Source organism: Vanessa cardui, chromosome 21 (assembly GCF_905220365.1).
Source record: "Vanessa cardui chromosome 21, ilVanCard2.1, whole genome shotgun sequence".
Taxonomy (NCBI): domain Eukaryota; kingdom Metazoa; phylum Arthropoda; class Insecta; order Lepidoptera; family Nymphalidae; genus Vanessa; species Vanessa cardui.
The window spans coordinates 9617363-9635022 of record NC_061143.1 but is presented as its reverse complement, the minus strand read 5'-3'; the positions used below and the strand labels follow the sequence as shown (position 1 = coordinate 9635022).

Here is a 17660-nt window from a genome sequence, read left to right as displayed (position 1 = left end):
GAAAGTTCGTAAAACCGATCACATCAGTATTTATTTCTTATGCGAATATGATCTTAACACAAACGTAATAACTTAATTTCATATGACCTAATACAATCGTCAATTTGACACGTCGATTTACATGCACTTGCTTTCTCGGGTTGAACTGACGCGAGAATCTAAAGCGGTGAATAGCGTCGAATGGCGCGATAAGGAGCTATTTCTATTGATTGTATAAATCGCCAGTAATCGGCTTTATTGAATTAGCCAATTCTACATCTTACTTGTGTCGTACTATATATCTTGCAAAGCCGGTAAAGTTGCTCTACTATCAGTATTTTAATATTGCCTGTGGAGGTTGAGCTTTAAACGTCACAGTGGATATCAGACAATGTAAAACGTGTATATAGGGCGGGCAGTAAAGGCAATGCGTTTTGACATTTATTAGTTTTCACGCACCCTGTATTTCAGGCTACAGCGTTGCAACGAGCATTGCGTATTGAATTTAATAGCCAATGTTTGTAAGTAGATCTATTTTTGGATAAGTTACAGATGTTCCAAGCAAACTAATATATCATTCGAACAAATAGGATCTGTGTTAAATTTTCAGTATTCCTGTTCCAAATAACGTTTTCTTGAACTAGTTTTTACTGCTATATAATAATAACGTTTTTGATGTTCCTTTTTTTAAATTTCATAAAATAACGTATTAGTCTTATCGCTTATACTAAATTATCGACATTGTAGGGTAATTAAAAATGATCGTATTATATTATTGTTACTAAAGTTATTTTACTATTCATATGAATAAAAAACTGTAACAATAATATAAATACTTTTTATGTCTACATACAGATAAAAAATATGTCATAATGCTTCTAAATGAGGTAAAAGTTATTTCAACGAATTTATTTATAAACAAATTCCTTTCAAAGGACAGCGACTGTCCATTTAAATAACAAATGATGAAAATAATTAAATTTACACTCAATTCCATTGTTCCAGCAGCTAATGGATCCTAATAAGACGAGTTGAAGTCCACCGTGAAACATGACGCGAGCGGCCATTGCGTTTTGGCGCGAAATGCCAATCGCTGTCACGTTTGTTATCGTGGCTATGGCATGCATCGTTTCAGCCAGAGACATCGTTTTAGGTAAGTCAATAAACATTTGTATACTTAAATTATCTGTATTATATAAATATACTAAATCCATAATTTATTAAATTACTTATTAAAATTTTATCGCAATTGATTTTTATTGATTGTCATGGAATGCGTTAAACAAAGAAACATGGTTTTTTTTTTTAAATACATACCTGTAGTTTATTTCAATGACAGGAAGAGTAAATAAACAAACCTTTAATATACATAAGCGCGCTCTGGTACTTATTTAATTATTTACAAATATTGAGTAATAATGACTTTATCTTTATTTATAATTAAATCTAAGTTCAGTTAATCAGAGTTTTAAGAAATATTAAAGTGAATGTATTGCCAAACTTCCAATAATAACTTCAAAAGCACAAAATAATCAAGCATAAAAAAATAGCCCTCTCATCTTTAAATATCTGTTAATATATGTATTTACACATTTGTCTACCCATTAAGTAAAAAAAAATATATATATATATAGAACGTATACATATTTCTAAAATGGACTACTATTTTTTTCTTATGTCGAAAGAATAAAAAATATATAGTTGATGCTATTGAATGAAGCTTTTTTGGAGCAAAAATGCGTACTCAAAATGACCGTTTAACAACAATGGACGTCAAAATGATCGCTCAGATATTAATGAATCGAAAATAACACGCCGGAAGTCATATAAATAAGTTTTTTTTCGTTAGGAAACAATAAATCATACTTTGGCAGAATCGTTTAATTTGATAAACCTATAGCGATTTTAAAATCCAAATCCAACAATGGGCTAAAACGGACACTGGCTGAATTTATATAGACTATAAATTGGAAATACGACATTAGATATTCTTTAAACATCCATCCGTGATATATTAACAAAAATCTTCGATGTCACGTCGGGAATTTTAAATTTGGAATGGACTCCGCATATAAACAAGATGTCGAAATATTTCGCATCGATATTTTTGGTGATGGAAAGGGCCGAGATTACTATTCATTGCGAATTGTGCGTATGTCCATATTCGTGTTTCTGTTTAAACAATTACGACACGATTATATTTTGAAAGAATAATTTCCTTCGGAAATGCAAATTACGTTTATTTTTAAAATCGATAAAAATAAACATCACTTTTAAGTTTTTATTATGTAGTAATTTCAATGAGTTATTTTTCATAGCGTATTTATGTATATCTATAAAGCTATTTAAGCATTTAAAAGAAAAAAAAGAGGCTCGTGAATAATTAAATCAATTGTAAAATATAAAACCTAGAACTTTCAAATAAATCAACATAAACATTTACACAAATAATGGAATCAGACATAGTCTATATAACGAATATATTTTTTTTTATTCTGGCGCCACATATTGTTAATCCATATTTTTCTTTCGCTCAATAGATAAGGTATTGTTATTTTTTAAAATTCGCTTTAAAGCAGATATGATAAGATGACAAACACACATTTTTTGTTTCGTGACAAAAAAAATATTATATTTTATTTTATTGTACACCTTAGTTTCTAAATCATAAAGATATGTAACGATTACTTCAATACAATAATAATTATTAATAATAACTTTATTTCCTATAAAAAATTTCAGATAAAAAACATTTAAGGTTAAATTATTATTTTAAGTGTGAAAACACTTTTATTATTTGTGTCAAATAAAGTTCCAACTTTAGGAAAAACAGCTTCTGAACACAATCTGAATTACTTATAAATACAATTAATATATATTTTTTTTATATTAACATGTTTGTATGCCTTTAATAAGGCAAAGGATGTGTCACATTCAATTAAAAAAAAAAAATACAAAATGCAGTCTGTTTCAAATCATCACGTGGAATCTTTCGCCGGCGGTTTTTCCGAACCGATACGACATGGGAACCTTTAAGAAAAGAGCCTACTCCTTTTTGAAAGGCCGGCAACGCACCTGCAAGTCCCCTGGTGTTGCAGGTGTCCATGGGCGGTGGTAGTCACTTTCCATCAGGTGAGCCTCCTGCTCGTTTGCCTCCTATGCCATAAAAAAAAAAAAAAAAAAAAAAACGTGGAATTTTAGTATAATCATATCCTGTGATGTTATTAGTACAAATATTATGTTATAAACAAAACAATTAAATAAATAGCCGCGTAAAACTAACAGCGGAACACGTTATTACTTCACGGCCACAAATCGATTGCTTCCCAAATGTTCAACCCTCTCATTTGGTATTCATTAAGCAGCCGGATGCATAGACAATTACGATAATGACCATTTTATAAAGCCCTTTCCATCGACTCGCGTCTAGAAATACTTGATTACATCTGAATTGATGTAACGGGGGTGGGAGGTCTTCTGTGATTGGTTAAATGGTAGAATGTTTTGTTCAACAATTAATCTGACTTTGACCAATCGGGTACGGTTATGCTAATTTCGCTTAATAAGAAATATTGTTCCATATTTAAAATTCTATGACTAATTTCGAGATGTGGAAAGTTATTTTGCATTTGAAAACAATGGACGCATTATGTTATTTTATAATATGTGAGGATTAATTACCGTCTACCGTCCCTCGAGACATCTCTGGTGATAGGAAGGAAGACTGACTCTTTGTTTGTTAGATTTACATATGATTTGCAGGCAGGAAATAAAACTTACATATTTGTTGATATCCCGCGAGCTTTTTTCTTTTGATGAATCGTCTTTGTTTCTCGGGTGTGCAGCTTGAGTTTATTTAAAAAAAATATTATTGTTATTTTAATGACAGTAAAGATTAATACTGAGATACTAAAGATACTTAAAATAAATCAAATATTTTCATTTTGATGATATTTCACAGTAGAAATAATTATTGATAGTAACTTGACTATGGTATATATTTTTTTATAACACCAGTTAGTATTTCTGCAATGGTACAGATTAAAACATATGCTTAAGAAACTGCTTCAATCTCGAGACAGTAAATACAGATGAAATTTATTCCCGATTTTATGATAGAGACTATCGCTTTACGATTGCTCAACAAATACTCTCTTTATCTGAGTGTCGGTAAATATTTACATTGATGGCATTCTGCGTCAACATTGTTTACTCCAATTTCGTCCTAAACAAACATCATAAAATTTGGATAAGGAAGATTTACGGCTAAAATTAAATAAAAGTTTTTGCGACAAAAAAAAATTCTCGCACGCGAGATAAGTTATCTTAAAATATAAATTTAAGGAACATATTCTGACGTTATCATTGTCTATTATTATGTAATAGATAGTCCATTATCCAGGCCAAAATTAAAAATGCATTGTGAAGAGACTGACAATAATTTACAGGAAAACGTAATGTAGCGATACTCAGCTAATAAATCTAACCGAGCACACAATGCTGGGGAATTAATAGATTATTTATTAAACATTAAAAATAATGTTAATCCAGCTATTGTGCGGGTTCGAGATAGCAACAATATTCGAATACAAATAGGATCTTCCAAGGCTGTGTAAGGACGTGAACGGTCACGACTCAATGCTCACGAGTTTCCCAGCATGTGGAATATTGCGAATGCACTCTACGTGCTGATTCGAGATATGACGGATTCACATAGGATGCATGTCCGTCAGTAGCAAGTTCAGGTAAAGAGCGCCGACTTCCTTCGATGCGCTGTCTCCATTTATATTCAATACGTTCTAATGCTCGATGCAATCCTAACGTCTCTTTCTAACTTGATTTACTTTGATTTTTATTTAACAACAACTATGAGAGGCCAGTTATGATATATGATATCGAAGCCAGTTAGAGGAACATCTAAATTTTAACGGTTGCAATTATCCGTTTAAATTAAGGTAACGGTTGCAGTTAAGGTTTTAATTTTCGAAAGCATATTGGATTTTTTATGTGCTATATTTGTGTTTTGTTAATTTCGTGGTCAGCGGTGAAGGATCAAATATTGGGTAATTCGATTTTCATGGAAATATTTCATATGCGTATTCAAAAAATTCAAATTCAAATTGGATCAATTTAGTGGAATGAGTCCCAATACTACGTAAATGACATTTATAGACGATCGTAATAATAACGACATACTTCATTATATTTAAAAACCAAGATTTCAAAGAACCACTTATATTATTATTATATGTATTGCTATAGAACTAGTCACAAGATCATAATGTTTTATAGCGGAATATATTTTTCAGCTCCTTGTTAGTTAAAGTCAAATTTTACAGCACTTATCCTTAGCACCCGATTAGTCTACCGCAGTCAATTGTTTTCCGAGAAACACGCCATTAAACAGAATTAATAGTACATAACGCGTTTGACAACTATAAAAATGTAGTAAGTCCAAAGAAAATAAAACCACCAACGAAAGCAAAGATAGGGTGCAGAAGTGAAGATGACGCTTAAAAAGTCGTAAAAAATTTATAGTTGGTGAGAAAATAAATAGTAATTCGCTGTTCCCATCTAAGAGTTATACAATAAAAAGTTTACAACTGAAAGAAAATAGACTGGCAGCTCAGGAATGGTCTTAGTTTCGTAACGTTACCACATACAAATAAATATCCTTCGGCTTTCGTTCCCTGCTTCGTTACTTGTTGTTTTAAAGTTATTTCAGGTGTATAAAAATATATAAAAAGTTTGAGCGTATATTTAAATAATCATAGTGTGTAATAAATCTTTAGATAAGAGCTATAATAAGTTTCATACTTTGTATTTTTGTTTATTATTATAATATATTAAAAGTTCTAATATTGTACTGTTCCACTTCTTTTGATATCATACGTTTTTAGCTTTTAATTTCCTTATTTGTTTCATTTACACGATTTATATTTTCAGACAAAACAGTCATTCTTGAATCTTTGCTTGAATATTTGAAAATATAGTTACTAAGATCTCAGTACTTTTTTTAGTTGATTTGTGTAATTATGATAATTGACTAACTTTGGAAAATTTTCAGAATTTTTGGCCCTTCATTAATTTACCTGGAATCAGTATCTTGTGTAGATGAATTGAATGGATTCTGAAATTTAATAACCTTCTTCTCCTTCATAATGCTTATGCTATTTGTATTTTTCGATCAGCCTCAGCCTGTGTTTGTCGTTTAGGGTATAAGTCTAACCTAGCCCAATCTTCAGCAACGGCGATTTAGCGTATCTTCTCTCCTGCTGAAGCTTCTATAATCACTTACAAATATGTTTACGTATTTATTTTATTCAGAATTCTCAGACAAACAGAAGTCCGTAAAGTTCGTAACAAAGATTTAAATAGTCATCTGGCAATAAAATAATATCACCTCCTAAACAGGTCCATTAAATTTAAGATTTAGATGAGGAGCGGGCAGCTGCGTTCAACAATAAGTAAAAATATATCTGTCATGAATTCCAGAATAAGCCGCTAAAGATGATACATTTTGTCATATATGAACATATATAATATGAGTGGTTGAAGGGGTTTTGTCCGTACATGAGAATCTGAGAATCCTTTATCCGCCTTCTAATAATAGTACAAAACGTAGGGTGAAATGGTTCTACAGAAGGTAGGGGTTCCGCATTGGTTAGAGGTTGTGTCTATGTTATTAATTTATAAACGTGTGTGGTCTTACGGAGCCTTTGGTAATAGCGATTTAAATAATTAGAACATTATGGAAAATCAAATGGTTGATAATTAGATCCTCTGTTGACTTTAATAGAGGTCATGTAATGGGGTATGCGACTTACAGTTCCCTATAGAATCACTCCCGTAGAATCTATGATTTTTATTTTATGATTCTTTGAATTTCTCACTTCTAAGACTTGCAGTTAAAATAGAAAAAAATCCGTCGTACGAAAAAGAAAAATGTTTCTACTTTCAAAATATGTGCTGTAAATTGTTCCTTTGAATAAAACGATACAACCAAGTAACAAGATATTAATTTAAAAAAAAAGTTACTCAAAAAAAGGTTTATATAAATATTACAAGTAACAGATAATAAATCTCTGACAAATTCACAACTAATAGTACTGTTTTAATAAGACCATTTATTCCAATGCGCATGGATTCTTTTATGTGCTGGTGTAAGCCATAAATTATAATCATTTTCTTATCACAAGTAAATATTTAATGAAATATAATCCTTTTCGTAATAAACATTAAGATCATTTTTAAATGCATGTAAGTTATTCAAATACCTACGCGTTAGTCAGGATTAAATGCACCATTAGTCAATATGGCTGGTTTGTGAAAGTTATGGCGTTTTGTAATTGATTTACCCATTGAGAACCACCCTGATGTCTAATGGTTAATAGAAAACATGTTACTTTATACAAATGACAGTAATAACTGATAAATTCGTTAATTCGCTTAAATATGCTTGTTACGAGGAAATGCAATTACTAAGATTATATATAACCATTAGACAAATTCTTAATACAACGGGATTTCCAACAGTAACAACATCTATTCTGTTCAGATAATTGGAGGGTTTCAATTTTGAAAAAGGGTTTCAATTTCTACTAGGACAATCAACAATAAACTTCAAGTAAAGTTAAATTTGCGGACTCCGAATTTTTCCATTTGAAAATAGGAACACATATTATGTTCAAATTTCTTTTGCAATAATAAATATTGCCAATTAACAATAACGATATTTATAATATAAAAATTTGTCCCGTGTTGTTCTTTTAAATTTAAACTTAACAAAATATTAAATGTATGGGCAGAATATTTAAAAAAAAGATCTCGCCCGACTGACATGAGGTAATAGACTTATATTCTGCAATGTTCCATCATATTTAATAGCAGCTGTTACAACCAGCTGTCAACGAATCGGTCTGTACGGCGAATAACACGCATTCCTATCATAATTTCCTTTCAGAACTTCATTAACTTACCAGTGGAAACACATTTCAAGACAGCGATGTTATTATTTAACGCATCAACACCTTCGCGTTGCTGATAAATTGAGTTTGAATTTACTGAACAGCAATTTCATTTAAATTAGTACACCAATCATGTACAGTCAGAAAAACACACAAAAAATGTAAAAGAAAATCACTTTTTTTAGTACTGAACTAATCATAATATAAATATTTTACGAGAAGCTTTTATTAGTCCTACATTCGTTAACAATTTGAAATATAAATAGTCACTGTATTCCAATAACTCTTTCATCATATTTCACCTATGATAGAGGTTGTAGAAATGGATCTGGATTCATCTGGATACCATATATTCACCAATTATTGTGCTGTTTTGTGTATTATTGTGTCCCGATTTGATATTACAGTAAGCAAATGTAATTAGTATAGGTACAAAATACTTGATGTCCTATCCTATCATATCGATATTAGTCCTAGTTCTCGCAATGCTAAAGCTCTCCACTTACCATAATACTTATACAGCCTGTAAATTACCCACTGCTGCGCTAAGGCCTACTGTCCCTTTGAGGAGAAGGTAAGGATCATATTCCATCACGCTGCTCCAATGCGGGTTAGTAGATTCACAAGATTTCCTCGTGATATTTTCCTTCACCGCCGAGAAAGAAAATTATAAAAACGAATTAATTACATGAGAATTTTAGTTTCGAATCCGTGATCATCGGTTTTGATGTACGTGTTCTAACCACTAAGCCATCTCAAATCACGCTCGTGCCACTCACTATCTGTGTTATGCTCTAAACGCAAAAAACAATTCATCAGATGCATTTTTCAATTTATCATTTAATGTATACAAATGGCCCCGAGTTCTAATTACGTTTTATTATTATATATTCCTTGTAAAAGCTCCACCATTGATGTACCTAGTCTGACGCGCACGCAGCTGCCTTCTCTAAATATTTGCTAGCATGATATGAGCCGCAGTTCATTGGCTCGCCGATCTATATTTGTGATCGCTAGGGAAACTAGTATTTCCATACATATAATCGCGTTGCCCGACTTACTTTATGGAGAGATTCTTTTCTTGTCCGTCTACACGACCTTGTTTTATTATCTGTGTATTGTTAAGTCTTCATTATTCATCTGTAATGATGATGAACAATATTCCTTAGAGTAATAACCTGCCAGATATTAATGAGGTCAATAAGAATCTGGCTATTTTGTGGATATGTAAGAAAGTAAAGAGGCGAAATGGCTCAGTGGTTAGAACGCGTGCATCTTAACCGATGATTCGTGGGTTTAATTTGTTTTTATAATTCATCCTCGTTCCTGGCGGTGAAGTAAAACATCGTAAGGAAACCTGCATGTGTAATATTTCATAGAAATTCTGCCACATGGGTATTCCACCAAACCGCATTGGAACTGTGTGGTGGAATATTTTCCAAACCTTCTCCTCAAACGGAGAGAAGGCCTTAGCCGAACAGTGGAAAATTTACAGGCTGTTGTTGTTGTTGTAAGGAAGTATGAGAATACGATAAATATAGCAGTTGTTAAGGTTTCGAAAATAGATTCCCAAACATGGAAACTGAACGTATGATCTGAATGATATCTGCTACATATGAAGCGAACGAATTAATTCTACAATATCTAATCACTGTATCAAATCTACCGAACGATTTTAATACGGATCCTTAGAAATTTCTCAGTCTTTTTCCATTTTCGTTTCGAATGTGATTCTGCCTAAAAGGCCATTAGCAACAGGGCGAAACGCAACGTCAACGCCACCCAAAGCAAATGACAAATTATTCACTTGTCCATATTTACAGGGTTTTGGTAAAACAACGAGTCTTATCACATTCGAAACCTTATGTGCAACGCATTAGAGTTCAAATTGGAGTTGTGTGGATGTATCAGCTGCAGATGTATGTATCGCTGCAAGTTTTTGAAGGCACATGGTGTCTCCTCGTTCATTTTACAGTCTGATGCTATTCTAGGAATCATATTCCACCATATCTTCGTGTATTTTTGGTCAGGTGACCAGATGTCGATGGACTTTTGTTTATTTTGCAGAATATCCAGCAGGGGACGTCACTTTGCGTACAATTTGTCTTATTAGGTCGGTGCGTGCATCAGCCTCGATTTATTGAGTTCACTTCTTCATCTTATTTTAGCGTATTTGTGGTATATCATCCCAATTACTCGACACTGACTAATGTTTGATCAACTTTATTTTAAATGTGTTGCGATGTGTGTCGCGTCGTTTGCATATCAATGATTTGTATTTATACTTCAATTGAAATGACAATTATATTTCACAATACTTTAAACAACAAAAAAATTAAATACGAAGAATTAATTTTCCGGTAAAAATATTTGTCTTAGATAATGTTAAATAATTTGGGTATTCGACTGCTTTGTTTAATTAGACACATCTAATTATACAGATTAATACGGACAGTGTTCTAATAAATCGTAATGATTATAATCTAAATACTGTTTAATATGACCAGTACGTTATATTTTTTTAATTAGGACGAAAAATGAGCCATTTGACAGTTCTAAATACATCATGCAGATGTCCTTTTGCCTTGTACAGATTCATTCTCAAAAAAATACGGCGTTACTTTTTATTTTAATCTGTGTTTATCTTCATTTTAAAAAGTTATCGCTAAGTCACCGGCAAGAAATTTCGAATGCCACTAGAAATGGCGTTGTTTACGAACCTTTTTGCGAGCCGTCGGCGTTCCTCAAAGAAATGCTATGTGTGTATGTTATTACGATTTTCTCACGAACACATGTGCTCGAACAGGAATCCTGTGCTGTTGTGAATTCAAGTAACGGATGTTTAATATGGATGAAGCGAAAGGGATTCTGCTCATGATGAATTAAAAGATAAATCGTCAAGTGCGAGTCGATGAAAATGTTTATGTAAATAAAAATTTGGTTCGTTTTTTTTTTCATTTAAATATGGATATTTATAATGCACATATACATTGCTTTTATTTATAAAGAATAATATTATAGTATATAAGATTTTTGCGATCATATCCGTTTTAGTGAGAATGTTTTTTTAATTTTTTTAAAGGGTTTAGATATTCGTCTTATAGTAACAATTTCTCTTTAATCATAAATTAAAAAATACAAAGTCTTGCTACATCAAAAAATTAAATACAAAAAAAAATACTATTTATTAAATTTAAAAAGTAATGTGTTTTGAAATACCTGCAAAATATTTGCAGATCAATTCAATGTTTAGAATATTAAATCGACAATACTGCAAATTGAATAATATAATTGAATAAATTCACTAATTAAAATTCCGCAAACATTGTCATTAATCATAAGGGCATCGTAGGTAAAATCGCTACCATCGATAACCACGGAACCCTGCTATCAAACACATCGATAAATTTCTCTTTCACGGGAAAATGTAAACGTCTCTTAGTTAAAACGTACATTTCCTTATAATTTACGTAATTTAATTACTATAATGTATATGTATGCTATTTGATATACCTGTAATGTACTTATACTTATATATATTACATTTACATACTTACGTTGGTTGGTTGGTGACAAATGACGCGTATTCATCACTACACACATTGGCGCTAGAAAGGCATTTTAACCAAATATCATATCACCAATACGCCAATAACCAATCCGAGCAGCTAAAATGTTACGTATATAAACTATATATGTATATATAAAAGCGTAATACTAATCACGGGTTATCATGAAATCTTAAAAACTATAACACCTACAAACTTGAAATTTTGCAGGATTCCTTATAGGGTGTAGATATCCGCTAATAAAATACGGATATAATATGAATTTTACGAAACTACATCCCTAAGGGGGTAAAACGGTGTTTACACTAGCTAGTTTTATTATAAAATGCTCGCTGAAAATGACAAGATAATAACTATATGCCTTATCATGTATTTAATATTGTATTTTGGTAATAAGCTCAACTTTTCGACTAGACGAACGATTACAAAATAATGGATTTTCAATTCGGTTGTATTTTTCTTTTTTTTGTTACCTCAGGTATACGTTATTATGAACCGATTTAGATTTTATTTTGTTCTGTATAATTCCCATTTAGTCTCATTTCAATTTGAAGATAAAAAATCTTTTAATATAAATATCTATAATAATATTATAAATGTGAAAGTAAATGTTACGGAATTACAGCGCAACTTAAAATTTTGATGAAATTTAGTATGAAAAAGGTTTTTATCCACAACGACCAACAATTAAAAGGCGAGCGAAGTCGCCGTCGACTGCTAGTTGTATATACTTGCAAATCACTAAGATTGTTTCTTCTAACGTTCGCAAGTTAGACGGAACGGTTGTTTTTAAAGCAAACAACATGTATTGGCTTACCACTCGCCTCGCCTTACAGGAAAAATAAGCTTTGTAACCGAATTTGTGATCTCTCAAAACATTGAGAGTTGTAACTTGTAATATACAGGGGGTATGTTTACATTTTTCTACGAATTGTAGCTATATTAACTTCTTTAGATTTCTTCAGTTCAGAACACATATCAACATTATAAATGTGAAAGTACTCCTGTGAGTCTGTCTGTTAGTTTGTATGTTGCTATTTTACGCCCAAACTTCGTGGCCGCATTTAATAATATTTAGTACGAAGCAAGTTTTAATTCTCAGTGAGGATGTAGGCTACTTTTTATGCCTGACATTTGATGATCAACCCTTAAAATGTGAGCAAAGCCGCAGTTGAAAACTACTTAAACTATATTACTACTACAGTTAAATAAAATATTCCGAACATTAAGTAAGAAATAAGTTACAATAGTCAAATTACTTAAATGCAAAGTAGAGTGCAACCATCCAAAAATAGGTATATCAATAAATTACCTTAATGATAATTATTGATGGTAATTTATTACATTGTTACAATTGAATTAAGAATAAATTTTACTGAGTGGGAAAACTTACTGGCCGGTTATAGAAAGCGAATTTATTTGACATTAAAAATTTAATTTAAAAAAAAAGGTTTCATGAGTTTACAATGAAATTGAATTATAACAAAACCTGTCATAAGATTTGAAATAACTAAAAAATATTTTGAATAAATGAAAAGTTTCGCGGGCGAACCACTAGTTATTAATTATTAAAAGACCAATGCAGTTAATAAAACGCCTAAAACTATCGACAACACTGAGACCACCGCACGACCACCACGATTTTATTGCGTTTAAAAAGTTTTATAGCGCAGAGTTTTATTTATAGAATTCAATTATATGTAACCAACACTTGATTTTATTATTAGCCAACCAAAATTTAAATAATTATTTCTATGAACTTTCGACCCGAAGTGTATAATACAATGTCTAGAATAGAAATATAAGTACATATGGATCATCTCAAATACTAATATACACAAATTTTATAAATCACAGGTACTCTCTTACATCTATCCGCTTAAAACGCTGAACCGATTTTGATAAAATTGGAGAGGAACTATATAGAATTAGTTCGAATCCCGTTTTTTAATTTACCCCTCGAGGGGTAAATGGGTGACGGGTTGTGTGCTATAAGTTTTATGAATTTTGAAATTGAAATCCAGCTTGTCAATAATAAAGATTAAATATTTGTGAAAATCAGCTTTTCAATAGCTTTTTTTTTCAAGTAAAAATTTTCTATCTCACGGTAAATATAATTAGTGTTTTGCAATAACAATTTCTTTACATATCTTGTACATATACTTTATACATTTATTTGGATGTGCTTAAAAAAGGAGTATTGACTGGGTTTTTTGCCGGTTTTTAGTGATTATAAGAGCTTGATTGAAGTCTATAGGTATTTGATAATCTTCAGTCATATAGTATAAATACCTTGCTTTACAGGAATTAATCTTCATAAAATAATAAGAAACTATGTATAGAATATGTGTATCGTTTACACCATACACATAAAACCTTATTCTTTGTTCTAAAACGGTCGTTTCTAATAAAATGCTTTAGTAATTTTAATCTTACTGCATTCACTTAAATTTAAACGAATTAGTACGTTTTTATGATCACAATAAGGATTATAATCCTAAATCAATGTAGGTTTACCATGGTTTCGCCATTACAACTCCTGTGGTGAACTGCTGAGTAAACATAAGTTCAGATTTACCTCACCCGCCCTTGAACTTAACGTAAATAGGTACAAGGGAGGCACAGAAATAGACATAAGGGAACCCTACACATATAAAAACTTTTTTGATTGTTCGTAAGTTTGTTCATGGAATAAAATGCATTATAGTAAGTAAAGTAAAGTAACAGCCTGTAAATTACCCACTGCTGGGCTAAGGCCTCCTCTCCCATTTAGGAGAGGGCTTGGAATATATTCCATCACGCTGTTCCAATGCGGGTTGGTGGAATGCACATGTGGCAGATTTCGATGAAATTAGACACATGCAGGTTTCCTCACGATGTTTTCCTTCACCGCCGAGCATGAGATGAATTATAAACACAAATTAAGCACATATATATAGTGGTGCTTACCTGGGTTTGAACCCGAAATCATCGGTTAAGATGCACGCGTTCTAGCCACTGGGCCATCTCAGCTGTCTCTCTATTGCATTATATAAAATAATAATCTTTGATAGTTCCAAGAATTAATTATCCATATGATAAAGGATGTTCTTTTAAAATCATCAGCACTATAATGTAGCAGAAAAATTAAGTATTAGTTATAACTAAAAGTGTTTTATAATCACATCGTATTTTATAAAAACTTTCGATTACAAAACACTAGAAATTCAACTTTAAATCAAAATGGATAAGATTCAAAATGGATTGTATTGAAATAATGCTATGGTATGACTGCAAATTTTGGTTGTATGCACCATGACTAATGAATATTATTGTAATAATAACGTTAAATGCGTTCTGTCTGGTTTTTTATCCGTCTGCACTAGGTAACTGTATTTTGAGGTTAGTGAAGGACAATCGCTGTCTAGTTGCCTAGCCAGGAAATCAGGTATTATTATACAGTACATGGAAGAATAAATATTATTTTTGTGGTTTATTGTAACTTTGCCTGTCAATTACTTTGATTTTCATTTTGCAAATAAATATAAATATATCTTAATAAATAAGGCCTATACCATGTTCATTTATTTTTATTTGGGTAGTTAACGTAATATATATATTTTATCTGATTTTATCTATATACAATACTCTTAAAGGTTAAATTATCATGAAATAACAAAAAAAAAAAAAATCGAAAACAGACTACTAAGTCTAATACAGAAATATTTTTTTAAAAACCGCACTATATAGGAAAGCTTGTGTTATGTATTTGTAACGTACATAAAACATATATAAATTATATGGAATCGGTAATGTATTACATTAAATAAAGAAACTGTGGATTTTATTGATATAATGATTAATGGTAAAAAGCAAACAGTTGCAAATAGACGCTTGTCGTTTTAGAGGAAACTCACCTTAAGAATTAACTTCATTAACTTTAATCTTAGCAACAGACATGATTAAGGAATTACTTAAATTTAATGATAAATTCAATATAGTCAAACTTTTGACTATGCAGTGGAATGAAGTCTACATCATTAAACAAAGTTATCCAAGAGAAAACTTATATAAATATGCCATACGTATATGTAATATAAATACATATAGAGAAAAGCCAATAATTTCTAAATTCGTCGTCGAAAAAAAAAAGTTTGTTCTTTTTATATCTATATAGGTTTTAAATTCAAAACTTGTGTATAAAACTTCCTTGTACCCGTTTGAAGTCTGGATGAATAGCTAGTTATAACATTAAAGTAAATAAATATTAAAGTGTTATCTCAATCATTAATATTTATTTATTTAACATATACTTGACAAATATGTTGAGTGTACTTCGTAAGTGCCACCAGAGTCCTTTGAACGCGGTCATAATGCTATTTGCATTGCTCTCCATAATATGACTTTGCACATTTGTTTGTTTTAACACCGGCAAGTTGGGCGACGCAAAAGAAAAAAGAACATATTAAAAAAAGGTGCAATAGTCATGTAATAAAATCTTAACTAATATAACAAATGCAAAAGTAACTTTGTCTATCTGTTACGATCACGATCAAACCACTGAAACTGATTTGATGAAATTAACATAGACTATTTATCTCTAATATTTGGCGTACATTTGAAATGCAAGCAAGCCGAATAAGAAAAAATATATAAATATATTTATATAATAATTTTATTATATATGGAAACAAAACAGTTCAGTACCTGTTCTTCTCTGTTTGGGAATCGATTTTTTTTATTTGGAAGCATAATTGAAGACCTCTAATAACATAAATAAAAAAAAAAAAAACGATAAAAGTACAAAATCTACAACGTTTCACTAATGATAGTCTTCATCAGACGTACCACCGTATTACGAATTAGTAATTGAAAAATGATAATCATTACATAGTGTAAAACAAAGTCGCTTACTGCTTTTTGTCCCTGGCTATGATTTCGATGCGTTTTTTTTAATAGAGAGATTGATTTGAGAGGAAGGTTTTTGTATATAATACATGTACAACATAGTAAAGACACACTGATCATTTTAGAAATTTCTAATGTGATGTCGTAACATCTTTTGTAGTATATATATCAGTATTTTACCCGTGCGTAGATGGGATAGGTCGCTAGTACATTTATAAATTATGACATGAATGAAATAAATATTTTGAACACAGATTATATTTCTAATAAACCTGTGTAAGTGTTTGCTTGTTAGATAACGCTTATCTGAAACGTAATCAATTTTGATGTAACTATATTCATTTCGCCTTGAACTTTTATCGGTGTCTGTATTATAGTTATACTTTTAAACACTTAGTAACCTACAACAGTACAACCTTTTTATGTATATATAAAAAAAAAAACAATTTAATCAATATCATATCTTATATCGATTGAGTCGGAAAGATTAGATCATTGTTCATTCAAAGTATCATAATTACGAATAGTTAGATACTGCTTAAATTATTTAATTGGCAATTTATTTTGGTAGGTTTTTCTGTAAGTCTATCTGGTTACCGGTTACTGTAACATATTGTACCGCTTTATCTAGTACTGTGGTTCGTTAATTTCATTGTAGACTAATCAAAACTACAGATAAAAATAAATAGTGAGAGATGTCGATTTGATATTTATAACCACTTACAATTTGTCAGTCTTCCTCACGATTTAAAAACATATAAGTCCACGATAATAATTATTACGTATATTATAAATAGTAATGTAATGTAATGTATAATAGTCCATTATGTGGATGAGTTGAATCAATTGAAGAGGTTTAATGGATCCGTTTTAAAAACTCGAGATTATACAGAACATATGCTCTGGATTTGAAGTAACTATTCGATTATATCTAGTAATAAATAATCTAATATAATAATTAACATTTTTCACAATAATAATGCCTCGTTTTCGATTCGTAATGTTAGATCCTGACGTGCTAGAATGTATAGTTAGTGCTAGGAACAGCATTGTTATAAAAAAAAATATGAGCTGTATAATTTTGACATTTATGAAAAAAAAAATACCACGTTACACATATATAGGTACATATAAACAGTGGTTATATATTTATTAGCATATTTACGTTTTATAAATTAAAAAAAATGCTCAATTATGTAAATAAATTAGCCATATAAATACTATATAAACAATTAGATAAGTTAATCGAATTTACATT

At 30.7% G+C, this 17660-nt stretch overlaps 1 protein-coding gene across 1 annotated transcript in view; it reads left to right on the top strand.

Moving 5' to 3' along the window:
* LOC124538896 (fibroblast growth factor receptor homolog 1-like) overlaps positions 1-17660 on the top strand; it is a 79225-nt gene that overhangs the window by 33576 nt on the left and 27989 nt on the right. The window contains exon 2 of the mRNA XM_047116148.1: positions 985-1132. Coding sequence (XP_046972104.1) covers positions 1030-1132 — 103 coding nt within the window. The 5' untranslated portion in view covers positions 985-1029. The remainder of the gene's footprint in view (positions 1-984; positions 1133-17660) is intronic.